General features: G+C 40.5%; 3 protein-coding genes across 11 annotated transcripts; 2 read left to right on the forward strand and 1 right to left on the reverse strand.

Annotated features, from left to right (window-relative positions):
- Positions 1 to 3,224: 3,224 nt before the first annotated feature.
- Positions 3,225 to 6,240, forward strand: LOC116258103 (xylan O-acetyltransferase 1-like). The gene is made up of 5 exons (XM_031635227.2): positions 3,225 to 3,685; positions 4,319 to 4,493; positions 5,065 to 5,255; positions 5,514 to 5,672; positions 5,757 to 6,240. Exons 1-5 carry the CDS (start codon positions 3,297 to 3,299, stop codon positions 6,094 to 6,096), a joined length of 1,254 nt encoding a protein of 417 aa, XP_031491087.1. The 5' UTR covers positions 3,225 to 3,296; the 3' UTR covers positions 6,097 to 6,240.
- Positions 6,241 to 6,309: 69 nt separating this feature from the next.
- On the reverse strand, positions 6,310 to 12,781 carry LOC116258111 (uncharacterized). Of its 9 annotated transcripts, none has more exons than XM_031635258.2 (7): positions 12,637 to 12,764; positions 11,082 to 11,344; positions 10,601 to 10,790; positions 9,916 to 10,465; positions 9,701 to 9,811; positions 6,916 to 7,094; positions 6,310 to 6,787 (listed from the first exon to the last, which is right to left on the reverse strand). In XM_031635258.2, the coding sequence occupies exons 3-7, from the start codon at positions 10,757 to 10,759 to the stop codon at positions 6,623 to 6,625; spliced, it is 1,164 nt and encodes a 387-aa protein (XP_031491118.1). In that variant the 5' UTR covers positions 10,760 to 10,790; positions 11,082 to 11,344; positions 12,637 to 12,764; the 3' UTR covers positions 6,310 to 6,622. The 9 variants fall into 9 exon arrangements, with proteins under 9 accessions (XP_031491118.1, XP_031491103.1, XP_031491111.1 ...); XM_031635243.2 differs by lacking the exon at positions 12,637 to 12,764 and adding an exon at positions 12,397 to 12,586; XM_031635251.2 differs by lacking the exon at positions 12,637 to 12,764 and adding an exon at positions 12,284 to 12,302.
- A 1,994-nt stretch (positions 12,782 to 14,775) lies between these two features.
- On the forward strand, positions 14,776 to 18,402 carry LOC116245885 (diacylglycerol O-acyltransferase 3). Its single transcript, XM_031617484.2, has 3 exons — positions 14,776 to 15,381; positions 17,226 to 17,994; positions 18,063 to 18,402. The coding sequence occupies exons 1-2, from the start codon at positions 14,908 to 14,910 to the stop codon at positions 17,958 to 17,960; spliced, it is 1,209 nt and encodes a 402-aa protein (XP_031473344.1). The 5' UTR covers positions 14,776 to 14,907; the 3' UTR covers positions 17,961 to 17,994; positions 18,063 to 18,402.
- The last annotated feature ends 350 nt before the right edge of the window (positions 18,403 to 18,752 follow it).

An 18,752-nucleotide genomic window follows, 5' to 3' on the forward strand; every position in this document is an offset into this window, starting at 1 on the left:
CCAAGCCTAGATCTGGGTCAATATTAACTCATGTGCTTGGATGCCTAGCAAATTGCCATTGCTAGTTTGAAAATTTTAGCGTGCCTGTCCCATTTCCAGTGTTCAACTCTCGTATTCAAAAGGGTCCCATACCTGCATGAGTGCATTCCTAGGCTTATAAACAATCGGCTCTGTTCTTACCTCTACTATATTTATGTGCTAAGAATGTAGTTGAGCCTTGAACTTTTGAACTCCTTCAACTTGAAGTTACTTAATCTTTTTTTTTTTTTGTTGAACTTTTGGGGGCGTTTGATTACTTTGGATTTGAAATCCAGAGACCTGATGCGGATATGATGTAGCATGCTTTTGTTGATGTTGCAAAAGACCTATGATAAAATCCATGGTTCATCAAGTTAAGGATCCTAAGTCAGACCAAATATCTACATTTAAGATACCCACTTTACTTCCTTGCATGGAGAAAAGGTCAGATTTAAGATTGGAGGGGAAGGGTATAGTCTTAAATCCATGGTTCTCAAATCTAAGGCTGTCAAACGTTCCCTTGATGTTCTGCTTAGTTCTTAAGTTTCAGACATTGCCAAACAAATTGTCTTCATCAAACTCAACAAAACATCAGAAGAAAAAGGAAAGGAAAAAAAAATCCTTTTCCAGGAGTCTGCACCAAGTGACCTTCCACACAAGCCCCATGCCTTAGTTCTATTAGCCTCTACCCTTTCTCAAACCAAGACCCAGTTTAGGCACAACAACACAGCTAAGACTTCATGCCACTGACAATCCACTAGTGAAAATACAAGGAAACAGAGATTCCACGGGCTACTCTACCATGTCTGTGCTTTTCTCTTTGCTGATATACAATACTAGGGACCATTTCTTAACCACTTCACTATTAGAAATGAATCACGAGTGGACTCCATATGCTCCCTTTACTCTGATTCATATTGGCAAAAGTTGCAGTTGAGTTTCAGCTTTTTCAGTTTTATCTGTGGGGTCTTAAAAACTTTGATCACAACTGTCAGTCATGGTCCACACCCAACATTTTTTGTATCTTCATGAAAACCCACTTTACAGGTCTAAGATTATCAGGTCAGTGCATGTGAAATGTAAGTACAATGAAGAGGAAGCAAACCTGGTACATGTATTTATAGTAAATATTAACCAAGGTGGGACAGTTGTTTATTCTTGATGTACTTGCTGTCAATGTTCCTTTTAGAGCAGAGAGTGAATGGCCTCTTAAAGTGACTGTCTTGTTCTGCTTATTACTCAACTTCTGGGCTTGCTTTATTGCACTAGTGCAGTACTGGGAGACCACTTTCAGCCTCCCTTCAAAACATTTCTTTTGTCTTGGAACTCACGGCCATTATCATCAAATCACTTTTTCACGCCGTTAATTAAACTGTAATCCCAAGAGCAAAGAGAAGTAATTGTGCTTCTGTGTCATCTCTCGTCTGCTGGTAAACTTGGCAATGATTCTCCAGCTAGGGTTCCTCTCTCAACTAGAGAATAAGTTGTTGGGAGTTGGAATAGTCTTGGAAAAGTTAACCCTGGTTGGGGTCGACTCTGAGGTGTTGACTATTGGAAGATTTCACATGGGCCTTGATCAGTGGCGGAGCTAGAAACTTTGGGTTGTGGGGCGCTCTGTTTAAATTTAGAACTTTAAGGGGCACTCATATATTAGAAAAATATGATGTTTCTACATATAAATAAAGTAAATCTTGTGGGGCCACATGTGCTACAACGTAGCTCCATGATTGGATTTGATATCTCACTGTAAGGAGCTTGTAAGGACCATGAGGTCTAGGATTCAAAGGAGAGAGAGTCCTGGTAGGTGAACTTTTTCAACGTTTGAGAGAAAAAGATTTCCAACGTGTTTGGTTAATACCATTAAATGCAGTTTTGGAGACAAAAAGTCGTTTTGCTTTGAAAGATAGCATTCCAGGCATGTTTCAGGGACAACTGAAACTGGATTTGTGAAAAGACCCTCCTCAGGTTTTCCACAAAAGCATCGTTGCGGTTTTGTTGCTCAAACACACAAACCAGGTTTCAAAAATTTACCAAAATATATTCCTCCAAAATCCAAATTTCGCAAAAACAACTTTTTTTTTAGAGTGTCATCCAAACATGATATTCATATTAACACTTCTTGTGATTTGATCAATTATGTTATGGAGTTCGATTAAGGCAAGCCTTGTGCAGGTCACTTGGTGTCTGATCTGAATCATGTCAGACCCACATGATTCTGAGCCTGCTCTGAGTTTAGAGCGGGGTTCACCAAACCATTTAGATGCCACAAAAGTCCAAACTTTCCTTTTCTCCAGTTACTGATTCATGCAATGCACGTACAGCAAAGAGGAAAAGTCTAACAAATGTTTAGCTACCCAAGAGCTGATAGAGTATTTTATGGGGACAGAAGTCCTCAACCTTCCTAAACAGTTTGACAATGGCACTAGAATGATTCACCTGCTGCATCAGCACAAAAAATAGAAGGTCTACTTAAACATCTTACCTAATGTGGAAGAGTTGGAGACTGGCAGCACCTTTGAATCGCGGTGGAGGACAAAAAGTACGAGAAGTAGTGTCTCGAGACCTTTTCTACCGTCTGTTTCTGTCTCATTCCTGGAAGTGAAACAGTTTCCCTAGGGGCGTCTGTATGTTTTACATGTTAAACACCCTACACCATGTTTGAACAAGGTCTGTTTGTCTGAGACAGACCGACCTCAGACGTTCTTCTCCGCCAATCAAACAACCCATGTTCAAATTTCAGACGCTATGCATCTGCAGAACATCCATGTTGGTTGTATCGGTGCCAGAGCTGTAAAATGTTGCTAGATGACATGGTGAATTGAGCCGTATCGGCCGATGACAATCAGAGTCGAATCGGCCTTCTTTTTATTGTTTTATATTTTAAATAATTGAAGTAAGAAAGCTAGCAAGATTCATAACGGTCTGTCTCGTTTCAATGACGGAACCCGATGCATGACGAATATTTCCACCATGATATTGGACAACTAATCTGATTTTTTTTTTCTTTTTCAAGGACACGAACAGTTAATTTACTATTGAAAGTAGTTGAACCAATGAAAATGACTAGTTTCAGTCATAAAAAGTACCTAATCCACTGTTGACTGACAAGTATTAAGCTGCCACGTTTTGGTACAGTTTACAGAAATCCATTAATTTCATAGTATGTTTTGAATCTTCTTGCTGTGCACTTCTCCTGTAAGCACTGTTCCAATTTTCAGACTTCAGGCCAAACTCAAAACTTATAGTTGTAGCCTTCTCTCAAGGTTTTCACTGCAGCCATGGAGGCTAGCTCTCTTGTCAGCAGAAAATGGACACTCTGCATCATTCTGAGCTTTCTTGGTTTCATTCTTCTCGTCTGCTATCTTGATCATGCTAGGAAGCCCATGTTGGTCGATGACTTGCCAGCGCAGGTCAATAGAATTGCTGCAATAAACAGTAGCTCAACTGGCATTCTACTACAAGGCAGCAAAGCCCGTGGAACAAATCGTGTGCCGGAAAAGTGTGATGTCTTCGATGGCCAGTGGGTTTATGATCCCGAGGCATATCCACTGTACTCTTCATCTGATTGCCCATTCCTCAGTGACCAAGTGAGCTGTCAGAACAATGGCCGGCCGGATTCCGACTACCAAAGGTGGAGATGGCAAGCTAGAAACTGTAACACTCCCAGGTATGTGCCACTTGAGTTCTGAGAATACGATCAATGCAACTGGACTAACAGCTCAGGGTCCTTGCCTATGTCCCTCATATCTTACTAGCACGGTCTGTGAATGATAAGGTTTTGTTTCTTTTCTTTTTTATTTGCCATTTCGTAAGTTAAGCTTTGGCATATAAGATAGAAGGTAAACTACAATGCTCTTACTTTTATATTCATGAGTCATAAGACTGCATGAAGCCCACATGAACATTTTTGTGGGCTTCTTATTTGGTTATTAGTCCAAAATATCATATGTTATTGCCAATGAAGTGCAGAGCAGCTCTCAATCTGGTCTGATGAGGTGATTTGGATGAGTTTCAACAGAAACTCAGACTTGAACATTTTGCGCTTTCAGGGTGGCAGCGAAACCCCTTAAACAGATATCCTCAACCCTATGTTATGCACCTACCGGTTTTGCTTGTACGAAGAATGAAACCATGGCTACTTGGACAAGAGCCAGAGCCACCCACAATGCCAATGAACGTGTCCTCTATAGTGTGTCAATGAAATATTGCCTGCGAAGAAACTTCACTCCATCGCTGACATGACTCTGTTCTTGATAACTGTTTCATGTTGCTGCTGTGATTTTGGGAAACCATACCAAAGATTCAGTGGAAGAGACATGCTAGAGATGCTTAGAGGGAAGAGGGTGGTGATAGTCGGGGACTCGCTGAACAGGAATCAATGGGAGTCCTTGGCTTGCCTTCTTTATTCTCAAATTCCACCAACACGGGCATACATCAGTGTCAAGGATGCCCTCCACAAAGTGTTCAAAGCAAAGGTACGAAATTATGCCTCTCAATTGGACGCCTTTATCTGGTTTTAACTCAATAAGCGTGCCTCAGGCATAGTGGAGGAAGTGAGGTTTGGTTTTGCATCAGCTTGCACGTGGCCATGTTCGTGAACTTGTTCACATTGCAGATAGGCAGATTATGACAAACCAACCGTCAGCATAGGGAGGCCTTAAAGGGACATAAAATTCAGTGCTTAACATATACCCACTTTAACGTCAAGTTCCAAGCTTTGATTGCAAAATCTCCACAACGGGACAAGAAAGTCACATGCTAAATGTGAAAAACTTATTTCATTACATTTTAAATCACAAACATCCCTTTCAGCAAAGCAGCACAAGCTGGAGATAACTGAATAGAGATCCAGGCACCCGGTGGGTGATGTGCAACAGTACCGGGCATCGCATGTTTCCCTGGCCGCCTCTTTCTTGTAATTTTCACAAATTCACAAAGGCCACAAGCCAACAGATCTGACCTGTACTCGGAGATGAGCTGGCAGTGTTTTCCTTAACTAACAACAAGAGCTGCAGAAGAAGCTAAAAAGTTTTATGCACTCTGCAGGACTACAATTGCACTGTAGAGTTCTTTTGGAGTCCATTTCTTGTAGAACTAGAGAACCGGAAGCAGAGAAAGAAAGTGCTGAAAATACTAAAGCTAGGAACTATTTCAGATGCTGCCAAGCACTGGCCGGGAGCTGATGTTATGGTTTTCAACACAGGCCACTGGTGGTTGCACAAGGGGAAGCTCAAAGCGTGAGTACGCCACACCATGCCTCAAGTATACAACATGAGTATGCATTACACTGTAATCCTGATTTATGTCGTTTAGGTCATTGTCAATACATCCTACATAGGCATAGACATCATGCAAGCGTACAAGGGAACACATCTTAGATGAAAAAGATGATCGTGTTTCCAGGTTCTTTACGTGTACGAAATATACAAAAGCACAGCATACAGATCTAAAATTATAAAATGGGCATTAATAAATACAGTAAATGCTCCGAGCAGGTGGGACTTCCTAGAGAAAGAAGGAATACTGGTTGAAGACATGGATGTGGAAGACGCGTTCAAGATGGCCATGCAGACATGGGCAAAGTGGATTGATGGCAACGTCAATCCCTCCAAGACCACAGTATTTTTCAGAAGCATCTCACCTGAACACAAAGGGTACGTAGAAGTTTTTTCCATTACATAAATCTATTGTGCACTGAGATCCTGACATAGATCATGAATTGCAACGAAAAATTGCAGTGAGAAGCAATGGTGCTACAACCGAACACAACCTCACATGGATGAATCTAATATCGTGCAATTTACACCACCCACAACAGCTTTGATTGAGAAAATCATCGGAGAAGCGAAGATACCTTTGAAATATCTGAACATCACCAGGCTGTCACAGTACCGAGTAGATGCACACACGTCAGTGTACACAGTGAGGCGAGGCAAGCTGTTGACAGACCAACAACGTGGAAAACCAAATATATATGCTGATTGCAGCCATTGGTGCTTACCTGGACTCCCTGATACTTGGAATGAAATCTTATACCAAATGTTGATATTACAACAAGACACTGCCGCCTTTTTGTAATAGTATCTCACCAATTGTCAGTAGTAAATCATCGTCAGTTTTAACTCGAAGAACGGCAAATACTTCATATACAGATATAGCCGGTATCTGGGATGCTGGTTAATCGTACTAGGCGCCTAAGATGCACATACGGAAACTCAGGTATGCACACGTGTGCATCTAGCGAGAGAGGAAGGGGGGAGGGAGAGAGAGCGAGAGATCACAAACGTAAAATTAGACAAACAACTTGTGAATTTGACCTGAGGTAAAATGTCAAAGCACATATGTAAGGCATTTCTACGAAACTAAAGCCTGTTACATAAACAGAAATTTACACTAGACGGGTAACTTATATATATTGCTTTGTTATAGAGCAACCAACATTTTTTCATTTTTTCTTAATTTCATCAAACCCTTTATTGCCCATATAGACGTATCCATAAACAAGAAGCAATGCTAACATCATTGCACGTGTGTTTTTAACAACCCAAAATGCCCCATGCAGCAGGACTGACACCTTTTATTTACAGCATCAGCTCCTTGATATTCAGAGAAACTCCCAATCAGATTCACAGTTGTCAACACTCACAGATCTCCTCATGTGGTTGTCATCGACTAAGTTGATGGGTGAAATGCCCTTACTATGCTTCGACTCTGAATCAATGTTCACATACCAGTATGCTACCTGCTCATAATCATCATCCTCAGCTGACTGCAAATGTAGCACAAAAGGTTTCTTTATTTCCAATCGATGAAGAAAACCACATATGAAAAAGCATGTGACAAAAAGTATACGAACACACATGCTTATATATCGAGAGAACGAAAGGGACAAATAACCTTGTGCAAGCAAGTTTTATCTGTGGACACTGAAGCAGTATGGACAACTTTGGCACTCCTTTGTGCAAGCCTTTTTCCATTTTCTGAAGCTCTAAAACTCAAGAACTTCCTGACCCCAGTCTTCTGATTGCACTCAGTGGCTTCATCACCGTCGATACTCGCCGGGATTACAGTAAATTCTGCATGTTTAGCAACATTCTTCATTCAATCACCATCTGAAAACTTGAGGAGCCACAACTGTTTTGGCATACTATAAATGCCGGACCAAAGTATATAAAAGTCAAAGCCTTGTGACAGAACAAGTGGAGCGCTAGTATGTGCATGTATGCTCATCAACATGGCCACCAAATGTCAAGATAGTTATGAGATCCATACAAGGTCAGATTGTTTAAACATCATATGCTATTGATGACCGCAGAACCCAACACTGATATATGCGATATAGTGATGTTGTAAGTGAAGATGATCATACTACACTTGTTTCACCCTATTAACTCATTTGCTTCTTATGTTTACATTAACTAATACTATAACATTTGCAAGTGAGTATAACAAACGTGAATATACTAACATTTCCATCTAATCATGGGTTTGATCAGCTAATTTCTACAGAGCATAGCATAGCATAGCTCATTGTTTGGAAATAATTTGCACACTGCCATTTTGATGTGTTGTCAAGTTAATGCTTACCCATTTCTTTGAGACAGATCCAGAAGATTGCAATTTTCCCACAATCAGCTGACCAATTAATTAGACGATTACCACAAAGGAATGCTTGCAAATAAAGCCACACATTTGCAACCTTTGATCTTCCAAACAACCTACACCCACCCTCTGTCTTCTACAGGCACCAACAGCAAGTAGAAGCTGGCAGGTGGCACAGGTTCACCAATGTCCAATGTCCATCACATGTCAGGTCATGTAGCCTCATTTATATCCACTAGCCTTATCAGATCTCTGCTGAAGGCAAGCCCAGATAAAGAAACAAGTCCACTGATGGTTGACCAAGTTACTTAGCCCACTATGGTACTCAACACAACCCCACAATTAATTGAAAGAATGTGTTCAGGCAGCACCTCCATAATAGGACATACTATTCTGTTTATTTCACTACATGTAATGCACCTCATAACATAAAGGTGACACATCTTCTAATGAGATACTTAAAATGTAGCATAATTCTGCTGTCACAATGTCCTCCTTGAAATGGCACAAGAATCAAATAGAAAAGTGAAAGACCTCTTTAACGTGGACAAATCAACAGAGAACACAGCCAAGCATGGACAGGAAAACAGAATACATTGTTTGGCTGGTGTAATGAAAAGTTGCACCACCTGGACTGGACAACGACCTGGGACGCAGATTCAGTTGCAGGCATATTGCATCTAAGAAAACACTAAAAACAAAAACTTTTGGGTGCAGAACATGATGAAGCAAGATTTAGTGCTTAGATCCAGATAACATGTTCCATATAAATGTGGAAATGCTATCGGCAGCTACTGCTTCTGATTTGTGCTGCACTAGTGCACTTAATTTCTAATATTTAAACTTGAAAAGAACCCAAAAAAAGGCCCACTTTATTGCGGTCCAACAAAACGCTTAAAGCCCAATTTCACTTGCTTCATACTTAGTACTTTGAATAATTTTCATCTAAGACCCCACTTTACCAATCAAGAACCTTATTGTCTGTCATCACACATTTTTGCCTTCCACAACTTAAAGCTTGACAAGATCATTGCATAGAAATGGAACCACATGTTTTCAACCTAGATAATCACAAACACCATTTGCGAAATAGTTTACAATGACACACATACTTGAGGTGCTTTGATAAACAAATTCACGAAAAATGGTAAAGAGTGCACACATCATGCTTGTCAAACTATCTATCATGTGAAATTTTCTTTCTAGAAGCAATTTGTTATGAGAAGCACATGCCTCGGGACACTGGAATGGACTCAACAGTCAGGCTCACATTTCCATGTTATATGAAGATACGATCATACAACTTCCTGCGAACTGGTGTCGAGAAGCCTAAGATGGCAATGGCTGCCTTGCATCATCTGCACCAGCTTCTAGGCTTACAATGTTGAGATCATGTCAGAAAGGGATGAGGAACCACAATAAACATCCCAAGGCCGTCCACAAGAATACATGAAGACTTTTAGGACTGGAAGAAACAAAGGAATCTAAAGCTGAAGCTATTATAAGAATGTCATCTTATAAGGTCAAGGAGCCCCTTAAACATTTTACACGTAAAATTTTTTAAAATTGTCCCATGGCCCACTAAAATTTGTAATATCAATTGTCATCCTTAAAAAAAATTGGCACCATCTGCCTTCTTCCTCCTCCTTTTTCCAAAAGACACACTTGCACATGTGTAGGTATGGAAGAATCATCAACACAGTCATTCTTGAATTAATATTGTCTTAGGTTAGACAAGCAGAAACATAACCACAAATTGAAACTCAGTCCAGCTAGCATAAGGCACAGCTGAGGCAACATGGAGAACTTAAAACAACATGATGCCTTCAATAAAATTAATGAGCATCAAAACATTACAGTAGCACTAAAAACTTTGAGGTAAACTATTCGAAAATATATGAGAGACGAAGACATTATCTATCACCATAGAGATGTCATCAGAGTGGCAAATTGATAACCAAAAGCACATGACCTAATATTCATTTCTCTTAACAATATAGAAAATCAAACATAGAGGCACCAGAGAAATGGAAAAAAGTAGGCATGAAATAATTAAAATATTGCTGCTGCATGATAATACCAGAATCTGCAGAGAGTTGAAAATCTTGTGGCAGGACAGACTGTTGCTGCCGCTTAGTATTATCAGAAGCAACATCCACCATATGTTCCACGCTTGGAGATGTCGATGTGCCTGTACAAAGAAAAAGAATGAATTATGTAAACATCATGAAGGGTTCACATTGATAAACTGTTTCAACTTTCAACAGACCAAGGACCTAAATGTTGCATAACTACCAGCTTTTGAGGATGAAGAAGCAACAACAGCATTTGATGCATTCCCCTGTGAAGTATCTTTCTCAAACAACCTGTCTAAAGGAGTTGATGAACGCAATAGAGGACAATCTTGGACAAGGTTGGAGCACTGAGATGCATCCAACGGTTGGTCAGGATCATTACCTCCTTCAGAATTGTGTCCACATCGTACTTGTGGTTGTGATGGAGCATCATTCTGTGCTTCATCACATGCTCCCCCAGAACTAAAATTAACTTGATTTCCATCAAGTGAAGAATCATCCTGGAGATCTTCCCCAAAATCAGAACCATCCTGCAGTTCTTTAGGTTCAGGTAGCTCGTCATCCAAGGGACAGAACTTCTCCAGACCTTCCTTCATTTTTCCATGATTCTCAATAACTTCACCATAGGTCAAAGACAAATCAGTCAGGGGCCCTATTTTAACTTGGCAGTCTGAGGGTGATGTGAGAAGTTCGTGCACGAATTCAGCACAAAATTTCCTAACATTTACGCCAACTGACTGCACCTGGTTCTCAACAAATTTGCTTGTCTCCTTTGATGCCAAATTAAAAATAAACCCATTAGTGTACAAACAGAAGAAGTTAGATCGGCCACGGATAAAGTCTGACATAATATAAGAGTTGAAATAGCTCAGACAATATAATGACAAGAGTAATGACAACAATACCTGCAGAAACTTGTTTTCATCAACCCCTTTACACATAACCTCGAGCTTCTGGTACATGTTGTCAACCCATGCAATTCCTCTGCTGGGCTTTGGGTCCGTGTTGAACAAGGATAATCCCTCTTGAAATAGATCCTCCAATTTCTTCTCAACCGTTGACATGATTAAAGGCTGTAGTCAATTCCTCCAGTATCTGCATACAAGGAATGTTAGCTCTTCTGTTGCATTGGAGAAAAACTAAAACACGAACAATGTATGGTACTGGAACTTACAGAATCGCACAATCAAGCAGCCATAACAAACGATCAAATAATTAAAAATCAATCAATTTGAAATAAAAGACTGCTATGCTATTCTAACAAGACGCATATGCTGGTTTGAGTTTAGAAAAGACTTCACATCATTTGCTACTGAATCGTAACATTTATAAGCTAAAGAGAATCCACTTAACGATCCTAAGAAGAAGTCTGGATGCACCTCTTACCGTCAGCAAAGCTTTCACAAGATTCAAACCTCTGCCCAAGACGAACCTACGGGAGCCAAGTTGCTCGTTGCACTACTTTGTTCACCACCCACAGCCTTCCCCCAGACTTCCTGTTACCTTTTTCCTTCCTACTAAGGTGTTAGATGGGCAAGATGGAATTTGGCAGACCCTAACAGATTACGCCAACAGAGACGCGCCCAGGATATTGAATTCTTGACCATCATAGGTCTTCAGTCCAACTCATGACGAGGTCCCTCAGGCTTCTGCTAAAGAAGGCACATTAGTTACGCACACATGCACGGCGCCTAAAGTTTCGTTCACGAAAAGAGGAATGAACTTGCAATTCTAATTTAGCGTTTAACGGTGAATGATGATAGGCAGCATCAGAAAGTTAAGAAACTTTTAGTTAGCGCCCCACGAAAATCAAGTGTTGAAAAGGAGAAAGCAAACGGCCAATTGAAAAAAAATCTTAGAGCGATAGGCCCTCGGTTGTAGAAAAGCTATCAGGACCATTTTTAGAGAACGGTCTGAGGAAGAAACAATAAGAACAGAAGAAAAGCAATAGAAGGTGGAACTCGTGGAGATAAAAGCAAGAAACTCCCGACAAGAGCCGGCTCAGTGATAGCTATGAACAACATAAAAAAACAGAAAGCTGAACAATATCATCGCATAGAAACTATAATCAAGGACCAAGAACGGGACAAAATCTGAAAGACGGTTACTTTACTTCCATCAACCAGGAAGAAAACATCACATTAATAATCCGACGACGACGACAACGACGACAATAACAAAAACAATAAATATCGAACACAAGCGGGAAGGACACGACTTGCATGAGAAACCACCCAGCCATCTAAGGAAATCATCGACGAGAAGAGAGAAATAGGAAGTAAGCGAAAATCGTCTGATAACAAAAAAAAAAGTAGAGAGAGAGAGAGAAAGGATTGCATGGTCTTATAATTCAACCAATACCTATCAAAAAACAGCTGCAAAAAAGTTCACATCGATCAAACCCATCATGAGAAGAACTCGGAAAGACCAAAATTTTGTAGCAGCTAACAGATAAAACCCCAACGAAGAAAGACAACAAAGAAAAGGAGAGCCCCAAAAAATCGAACTTCCACGCCTCCAAACCAAAAAAACCCCAACCACAGTGGTAAATTCCATAGATAGAAAAGGCCAGAAACAAACGAATATACCTATGCTGACAACGACGGTCATCCTCTGTTTGCTTGACGTGAAACAAAGAAAGAAAGAAAAAAGACAGAGAGAGAAAGAGAGAGAGATTTGGTATCGGTAAAGAAGAATTCACCTCAATTCTTTTGGGTATTTTGGGATTCCTTATTCTGAAAAAGGGGACTCTCAAATGATCTCCCAGGGATTGAAGAAAGCGTAAATATCTCTCTGGGATTGAGGAAAGGTGGCTTTTAGGGTTTTGGGGTTTACAAATAGTGCAAGTAAAACAAACCACAAACTCAATCCATTGCCTTTCTTCTAAGCCATTTAAAAATAATAGAGGAAAAGAAAGGAGGAATTCTTTCTCGACGCTTACCGGATTGCTTACAGGAGAGAGATAATTCACCAAGCGGATTCGCTTTTCGAGATGTCATATCATATACGTCATTACACAATGGACAAGTTTCCATTTTGTGATTTCAATAAATCGGTAATCACAGAGTTCCAGATTTTTTAATAGAGCATGTGGAATTCTGTAACTTTTCTATATTTTTTCAATTTAAAAAACGCGCTGTTTATCTGGGGAAATTTGTTGTTGCCTTTAGTATGACAGGAAGGCAAGTTTCTGTTTGAAGGAAGACCTCAGGAAAGCGTGACGCTTCAACAAAGAAGACGCTTCCTGAACCGCTCGGGGAGTTGCTGGTTCGGATCGAAAATCGGTGGCCAACTGATTTGGTATTCGGTGCTGCCATTTCGGCTTTTTATTAAAGCCTTTTGTCTTTCAAATTAAATTTTTCTATTTTCTATAACAATACTTTTACATACTACATTTAAGACCTGCTATGAAAGGGGGCTGAGGGCTGCCTATCTGTCAATACATTAACAAAAACTAATTAAAATTTCATCTAAATTTTAAGTTAAAAAGTTTAGAGCCGATACAGATTCATGTTTATCATAGATATTTACCAACAGGACTATAAAAACCCACAACCTTTAAGTTTAAACGGTTGAGATCCATCTTTAAACGAGTTAAGACTTAGATTCTATGCCAATGGTTTCTCTGGCTTTTAGGATCCAAAGCTGCGTTCTAACTTAAAATGCCAAATGGCATGGGAAGGCTAGTATCGTCACCCTTCCTCTTGCTTTCAGGGTCTAGAGTAGTAGAGTTGAGTTTTGACGACCTAAAGTAAAAATTACTATACCATTAAACAAAAAATGAATCAAACTCAATAATCAAGGAATGGGCGTCGAACCTACTTGACTTGTAATCAAATAGTCCCAAGCAGGCATTGGTCCCAGCCAAAGGTGGAGGGAAGGGGAGGTCGGCAGGGGGCTTGGTCCTCCCTCATATGTTAAAAACTTTAAAAATTTATATGTAAATCTAAAAAAAAATAGTTTAACATATATATATATATATATACATAATTTGAAAAATTCAATTTTAGTCATATTAAAATTTTGAAACTATAGTTTGGCCCTTACAATTTCTGGCTCTACTCCTAGTCCTAACAATAAGCATGAATAGCTCCGCCTCTAATGTACACATCGTTTACATGTATGCGCACCAGCTTAGTTGAACTAGAGGCTCTCAATCTCGAGGGTTCGTTGAAGTGAGTGCGGTTTCTCATTGTTTTAAAGTGCCTCGAGTTCTAATCTTATGAGCACCACACCACCGTGCAAGTATGAACAGGACTCAAAATTGAGCCAATTAGCTCATGGCTTGAATTAGTTCAGGTTATATTAACAATAACAATGAATTCCCTATAGGCGTGAGCATGAGCCTATTGGGCAGGTTGAATTCGTACATACTTATGCTTACCTCTCTTTCCTCATTATATTCGAAAGTAGATAAATTTTTCGAGAGGAGGCTGCAATTTAATTTTCAAAATTTTTGCAGGCATTAAATATGTAGTAAAGTTGAATTAGTATTTGGTCGTTAAGTCGAGTTAATCCAGTTTTCATATGTATATGAAAAAAGAATGGGTTCAATCAGTTTCAACATGGAAATGGTTTTCTCAATTCTTTTTCTTTGTTTTCTCCCAAAACTTAAAAGTGCATCATCTTGAATCTAACTAGGATTTGCGATGGTAGAGGAGCTGGATGGAAGAAAAGAAAGATTTGGCTGTAAGATATCTAATGAACCAAGAGGTAAATTGAAATCTCATTCAAAGACAAGATTTTAGTCTAAAAAATAACACTTATCAAAATCGAACTAGTGATATGTTTCTTCATATCCATCAAAATCAACCTTCTAATAATTGAAATTTGAGAGAAGAGGTAGACAAGTCGAGAAAGGTTAAGCTCGTTACCAAATGAATCAACTCATGACGAACATGAGACGAATTCGAGCCAGTCTAATGAATTAGTATACTCAATCATGAATTTCTTGTTTGGTTCGTTTGGGTCCAGCGGTCAGCCTTTCAGCTGCGAGTCATGAGGGCGCGGACAAGGATATAGGGGGAGAGGAAGGGCAGCCCGAGACAAGTGGTGTTCACGGTGTCCCGTCCATCCACGTCCACATAGAGCTGCCACGATTCCCTTCCTCTCTCCTCCTAACAGTCAAGAATTGCAACCGCCTGATAGGTGGAGATTTATTTGCTTCTCCCGAGAGAGATCGAGAGAGAGAGAAAGAGAGAAGGGGTGGAGGATGGAGGTGGTTGCCGGTGGTCAGGCCTCCCGGCTTTTCACCGGCGGAGGTCAAGCAAGCTCGTCCCGTGGCAGGGCGAAACCTCAATTGAGGGAGTCCGTCCGCTGTTTCTACGGGACGGCCGTCCTGGGATGGAATCGCCGCGGCGCATCCTCCCGCCCTCGGGGATCAAGTAGCGTCTCCGCCGGGGTTTCTTACGGGTGTGTTTCGTCCGGGGTCAGAATTTCCACGTTTTCTGATGACGGACACCTTCGGTACTATGCTCGGAAGGGACCGTTCGCGAGGGCGGAGAGGACAGCGGAGTGCGAGTCCGAGAGGAAGAAGGAAAAGGAGAAGAATAAGGACAAAGAGGGGAAGAGGAGGATGAAGTTAGTGAAGGGATTGGCTGATAATCTGCGGGCTTTTGCCGCTATGGATTTCGCCATTGGGAACGGTGAGGATTTGGCGGGAGACGTCAGGGCCAAGACGATGGCGGTGAGTTTTGTTTCTTTTTTGGGTTTGTATATTGATTTGTTTTCCGCGGTTGTTGAGGGCTTTTGCGATTTCCTTTTCTCCCTCCAGTTTGCACACACACACACACACACACACACACACAGAGAAGTTCTTCCGTCTTTGAATGGCTTCTACTTTTGGTTTTCTTTCCTATATGTTGTCTTTGTGTTGTTCTTACTTCTTATCACAAACCCAATTCTTTGATTTTCTCTTTTTTCCTGTTCTGTAGAAGATTTTGCAAAAGGAATATTTTTGGAGGGCAATTGATTATTGTTACTTTTCTAAATTAAGTTTTCTCATGGTTGGAAAAGATCAACACTGCCTTAAACAAGAGACAAAAACAAGGATCTAATCTTAATTATGCTAGCAACAACGAATCCTTGCTTGTCCAGCGATATTGGAAAGGAATATGCACTGGGGCACTACTTAACCCAGGAGAAAGTTCAAGAGGCGGTTGGATTGAAAACAGGTTTTCTTATTTCAAAACGTGTAAATTTTAAGCTTCTGAAGAAGGATTTCTTTTTCACAGTACCAAATGCTAACACCATTTTGGAGATTTTATTATGATTTCTATTTTTAACATGCTTACAGATTTACAGTGTATGGCGATTTCATACCAGTTTCTACATTAATATTACAATTTACATCCTATTGTACAATTGGAACCTGTTTTTATTACCTTGCCAACATTTTCTAAGATTATGATTTTTTAAAACATGTTTTTGTGTCTCTAAGTTACAATTACTAACAGAAGGAAAGTATCTTCTCTTCCATTTTATTCAACAACCAATTCATTGGAACACAAAAGTTGGGGTACAAACCTGTTGGAATATGGCTGGTTTTGGGTTTATGTTAGTTTTCCTTGTGCAAATTCCACCAAAACATATTTTTGAATAAGTTATATACGAACTTTATCATCGCTACAAAACGGTAAATGAGTCCTTACGTCATTTCTTTAAGCTACTGATGCATATTTTAGTTGCCAATTAAATTAAAAGATGGGATGCAATAGGTGGAAACTTGAAGGTGCAATGGTAGAAGATGAGGATGCTCCATCAGTGAGGCCTCCTTTCCTAAGTTTTTTGGTGACAAGCGTGAAAGGACAGGTGAGGGTGGCGAAAAGTGGAGAAAAGTGAATATCCCAAAGGGATACACCCATTGGGTGAAGCGTGAACCAGAGGGAGTTCCCGGATGATTAATTGAGATAGGAAAATGAGAAAAGATATTCCTGCACTACATTCGCCCTATATTTATCAATCAAGAAGATAGTATGTAACCGAGTCCTTTTATGTCAACTTCTTTCACTTTGATTCACTTTTTGAAAAGGTGAAAATATAGACGCCTCTCGGAGAGAAGAGGATCCTCGTCCTAACGTGTAGGGACAATTCGAGCAAGTCAAAAATCAACATCTGTCCGTTCTGTTGTAGGTTTTGAGGGTCCCCTCAAGATACCAGCTCTCAAGTCTTAAAAGATAAAGATGAATGAACAAGCGAGAGGGCGTAGCGATTCAGATACAAAGCGAGTCAGGATTAATCAGTTGTTGCTGCTCATGATTTGATGGCTCTTTCTTGCTTAAAACATCACATGATTTAGCTCCCTGAAACTTTTCCTGTAGTCTGCTAGTTATTTTGGCACTGTTGTTTTCTTTCCCTCGTTAACCAAGAGTCAATTTTACTTCAAGGCTTCAAGCTTTCTCCATTTAAATTGAGAATTGAGGGTGTTTGCTTGTCTTTGGTTCTGGGCACCCACTGTCTGATCGCCATTTCAGTCCGAATCTGTTGTTGTCGGTTTGGAAGTCAATGTGCTGCCTCTCTGTTTTTGTTCAGGAAGCTGCGCAGGCTCTACTCACTCAGTTGGAAGCGCTGACAGCTGAGGAGATGGAGATGATGAGGAAACAGAAAGCGGAAAGGGTGGTACCCAGGAAAGCTCATGCTAAGATGGAAAACGAAGACGGGAGGGCAGAAGAAGAGGATTCGTCCAGCAGCAGTAGTTGCTCCTCTGAGTCCTCAAGTGACAGTGAGTGCGGCGAGGTGATTAGCATGAAGGATCTTCGGGTCGCTGCTGCACAACAGCACAGAACAGAGCTTCGTGAAGAATTGCAGCAACGACCACCTTTGCTGCAAGTTGTCGGGTGCCAGACGGCGGCACCAATGGACCCTCAAATTCATCTACTTGAATCGTCGACGATGCAAGTGGAAGCGTCCATCGAAGCAGCTCCGGCAATCGCAGCAGCTCCTGAAGAAGCAACTGAAAAAACGAAAATCGAGGTCTGCATGGGAGGGAAGTGCAAGAAATCAGGGGCTCAGCAGGTGGTGGAGGCATTCGAGAGGGTCTTAGGAGCAGGTGGAGCCGTCTCAGTGTGCAAATGCTTGGGGAAGTGCCGCGATGGGCCTAACGTCAGAGTGGTGTCGAGCACAGCTGCTACTAGCACCACCAATGAGGAGGGAGTCATGGAAGACCCTGCAACTGCACCAATTTGTGTGGGAGTAGGATTGCAGGATGTTCAAGTGATTGTGGCAAATTATTTTGGGGACAAAGAACCGGGTCTTTTAGCAGTTTGAACAAAAGCAGTACAAAAAACTTACCTGTGAACAGGTATTCGTTTCCTTCGTAACACTAGGAAATGCCATGTCCAATTCATCGTACTTTTCGCCTGTGTGCAGGTTTGCGGTTCCTCAACTTTGTCTGCATGCCAACCATGGCTGTCGATGGCTGTTCTCAACGGGTGATGTTAACAGATGGATACTATGGGACATGATAAACGATGGACTGGAACAAGTTGGCTTCAGCTTATTGTTTCATCGGATGAAAATTGGTTGTTATTTTTCGTGTGTCGTGCTATTATTATTTCAAAGAACAGAATAGTTAGTAATCTTAAGTTTAAAGGCACATATGAGAAACGCAAGTCAGAGTGAAACTCTAGTGATTTTATGCAAGATTGAGCATATGCATGTGACCTAATATGTAAAAATCATCAGAAGGAATCAAGTTTTATTTTGTGTTCGTGGGTGGCTCTGATTATGTGTGAGAAATGCCCTACGCGTTTTAAAGACGTTTTTTCTTTTTTTGGTCTTAAAATCACATCCACAAAATAGATCAACAAAGTTTATCAACGAAAATTGTCAAAAATTGAAGTCCTTGTATGCCTAACTGCTGAGGTGGATATATTTTTAATAAAAGAAAAACGAAGTACCAGGTAAAAATTTTAGATCATGACATCCTAGCGTGGATATGGGTAAGTTAAACATTGGAAGACTAATGAGCCATATGCCCAAACCACGGACTCCGAAATGCTAGCTAAGCATTTATATGTATTGGCGTAAATACCATTTTACATGTATACAATAAGGTCA

This window comes from Nymphaea colorata, chromosome 1 (assembly GCF_008831285.2).
Source record: "Nymphaea colorata isolate Beijing-Zhang1983 chromosome 1, ASM883128v2, whole genome shotgun sequence".
Lineage (NCBI taxonomy): Eukaryota > Viridiplantae > Streptophyta > Magnoliopsida > Nymphaeales > Nymphaeaceae > Nymphaea > Nymphaea colorata.

Bases quoted from the DNA above. Each gene is read 5' to 3' on its own strand.
- LOC116245885 (XM_031617484.2), top strand. From the start codon at position 14,908: ATGGAGGTGGTTGCCGGTGGTCAGGCCTCCCGGCTTTTCACCGGCGGA. The intron at 15,382-17,225 runs GTGAGTTTTGTT...GTTTTTGTTCAG, and splicing joins TCAGGGCCAAGACGATGGCG to GAAGCTGCGCAGGCTCTACT.
- LOC116258103 (XM_031635227.2), top strand. From the start codon at position 3,297: ATGGAGGCTAGCTCTCTTGTCAGCAGAAAATGGACACTCTGCATCATT. The intron at 5,256-5,513 runs GTGAGTACGCCA...TGCTCCGAGCAG, and splicing joins CACAAGGGGAAGCTCAAAGC to GTGGGACTTCCTAGAGAAAG. The intron at 5,673-5,756 runs GTACGTAGAAGT...GAAAAATTGCAG, and splicing joins ATCTCACCTGAACACAAAGG to TGAGAAGCAATGGTGCTACA.
- LOC116258111 (XM_031635300.2), bottom strand. From the start codon at position 10,759: ATGTCAACGGTTGAGAAGAAATTGGAGGATCTATTTCAAGAGGGATTA. The intron at 9,812-9,915 runs GTAGTTATGCAA...TTCTTTGTACAG, and splicing joins TTCTTCATCCTCAAAAGCTG to GCACATCGACATCTCCAAGC. The intron at 6,788-6,915 runs GTTATTTGTCCC...CTACATTTGCAG, and splicing joins ATAAAACTTGCTTGCACAAG to TCAGCTGAGGATGATGATTA.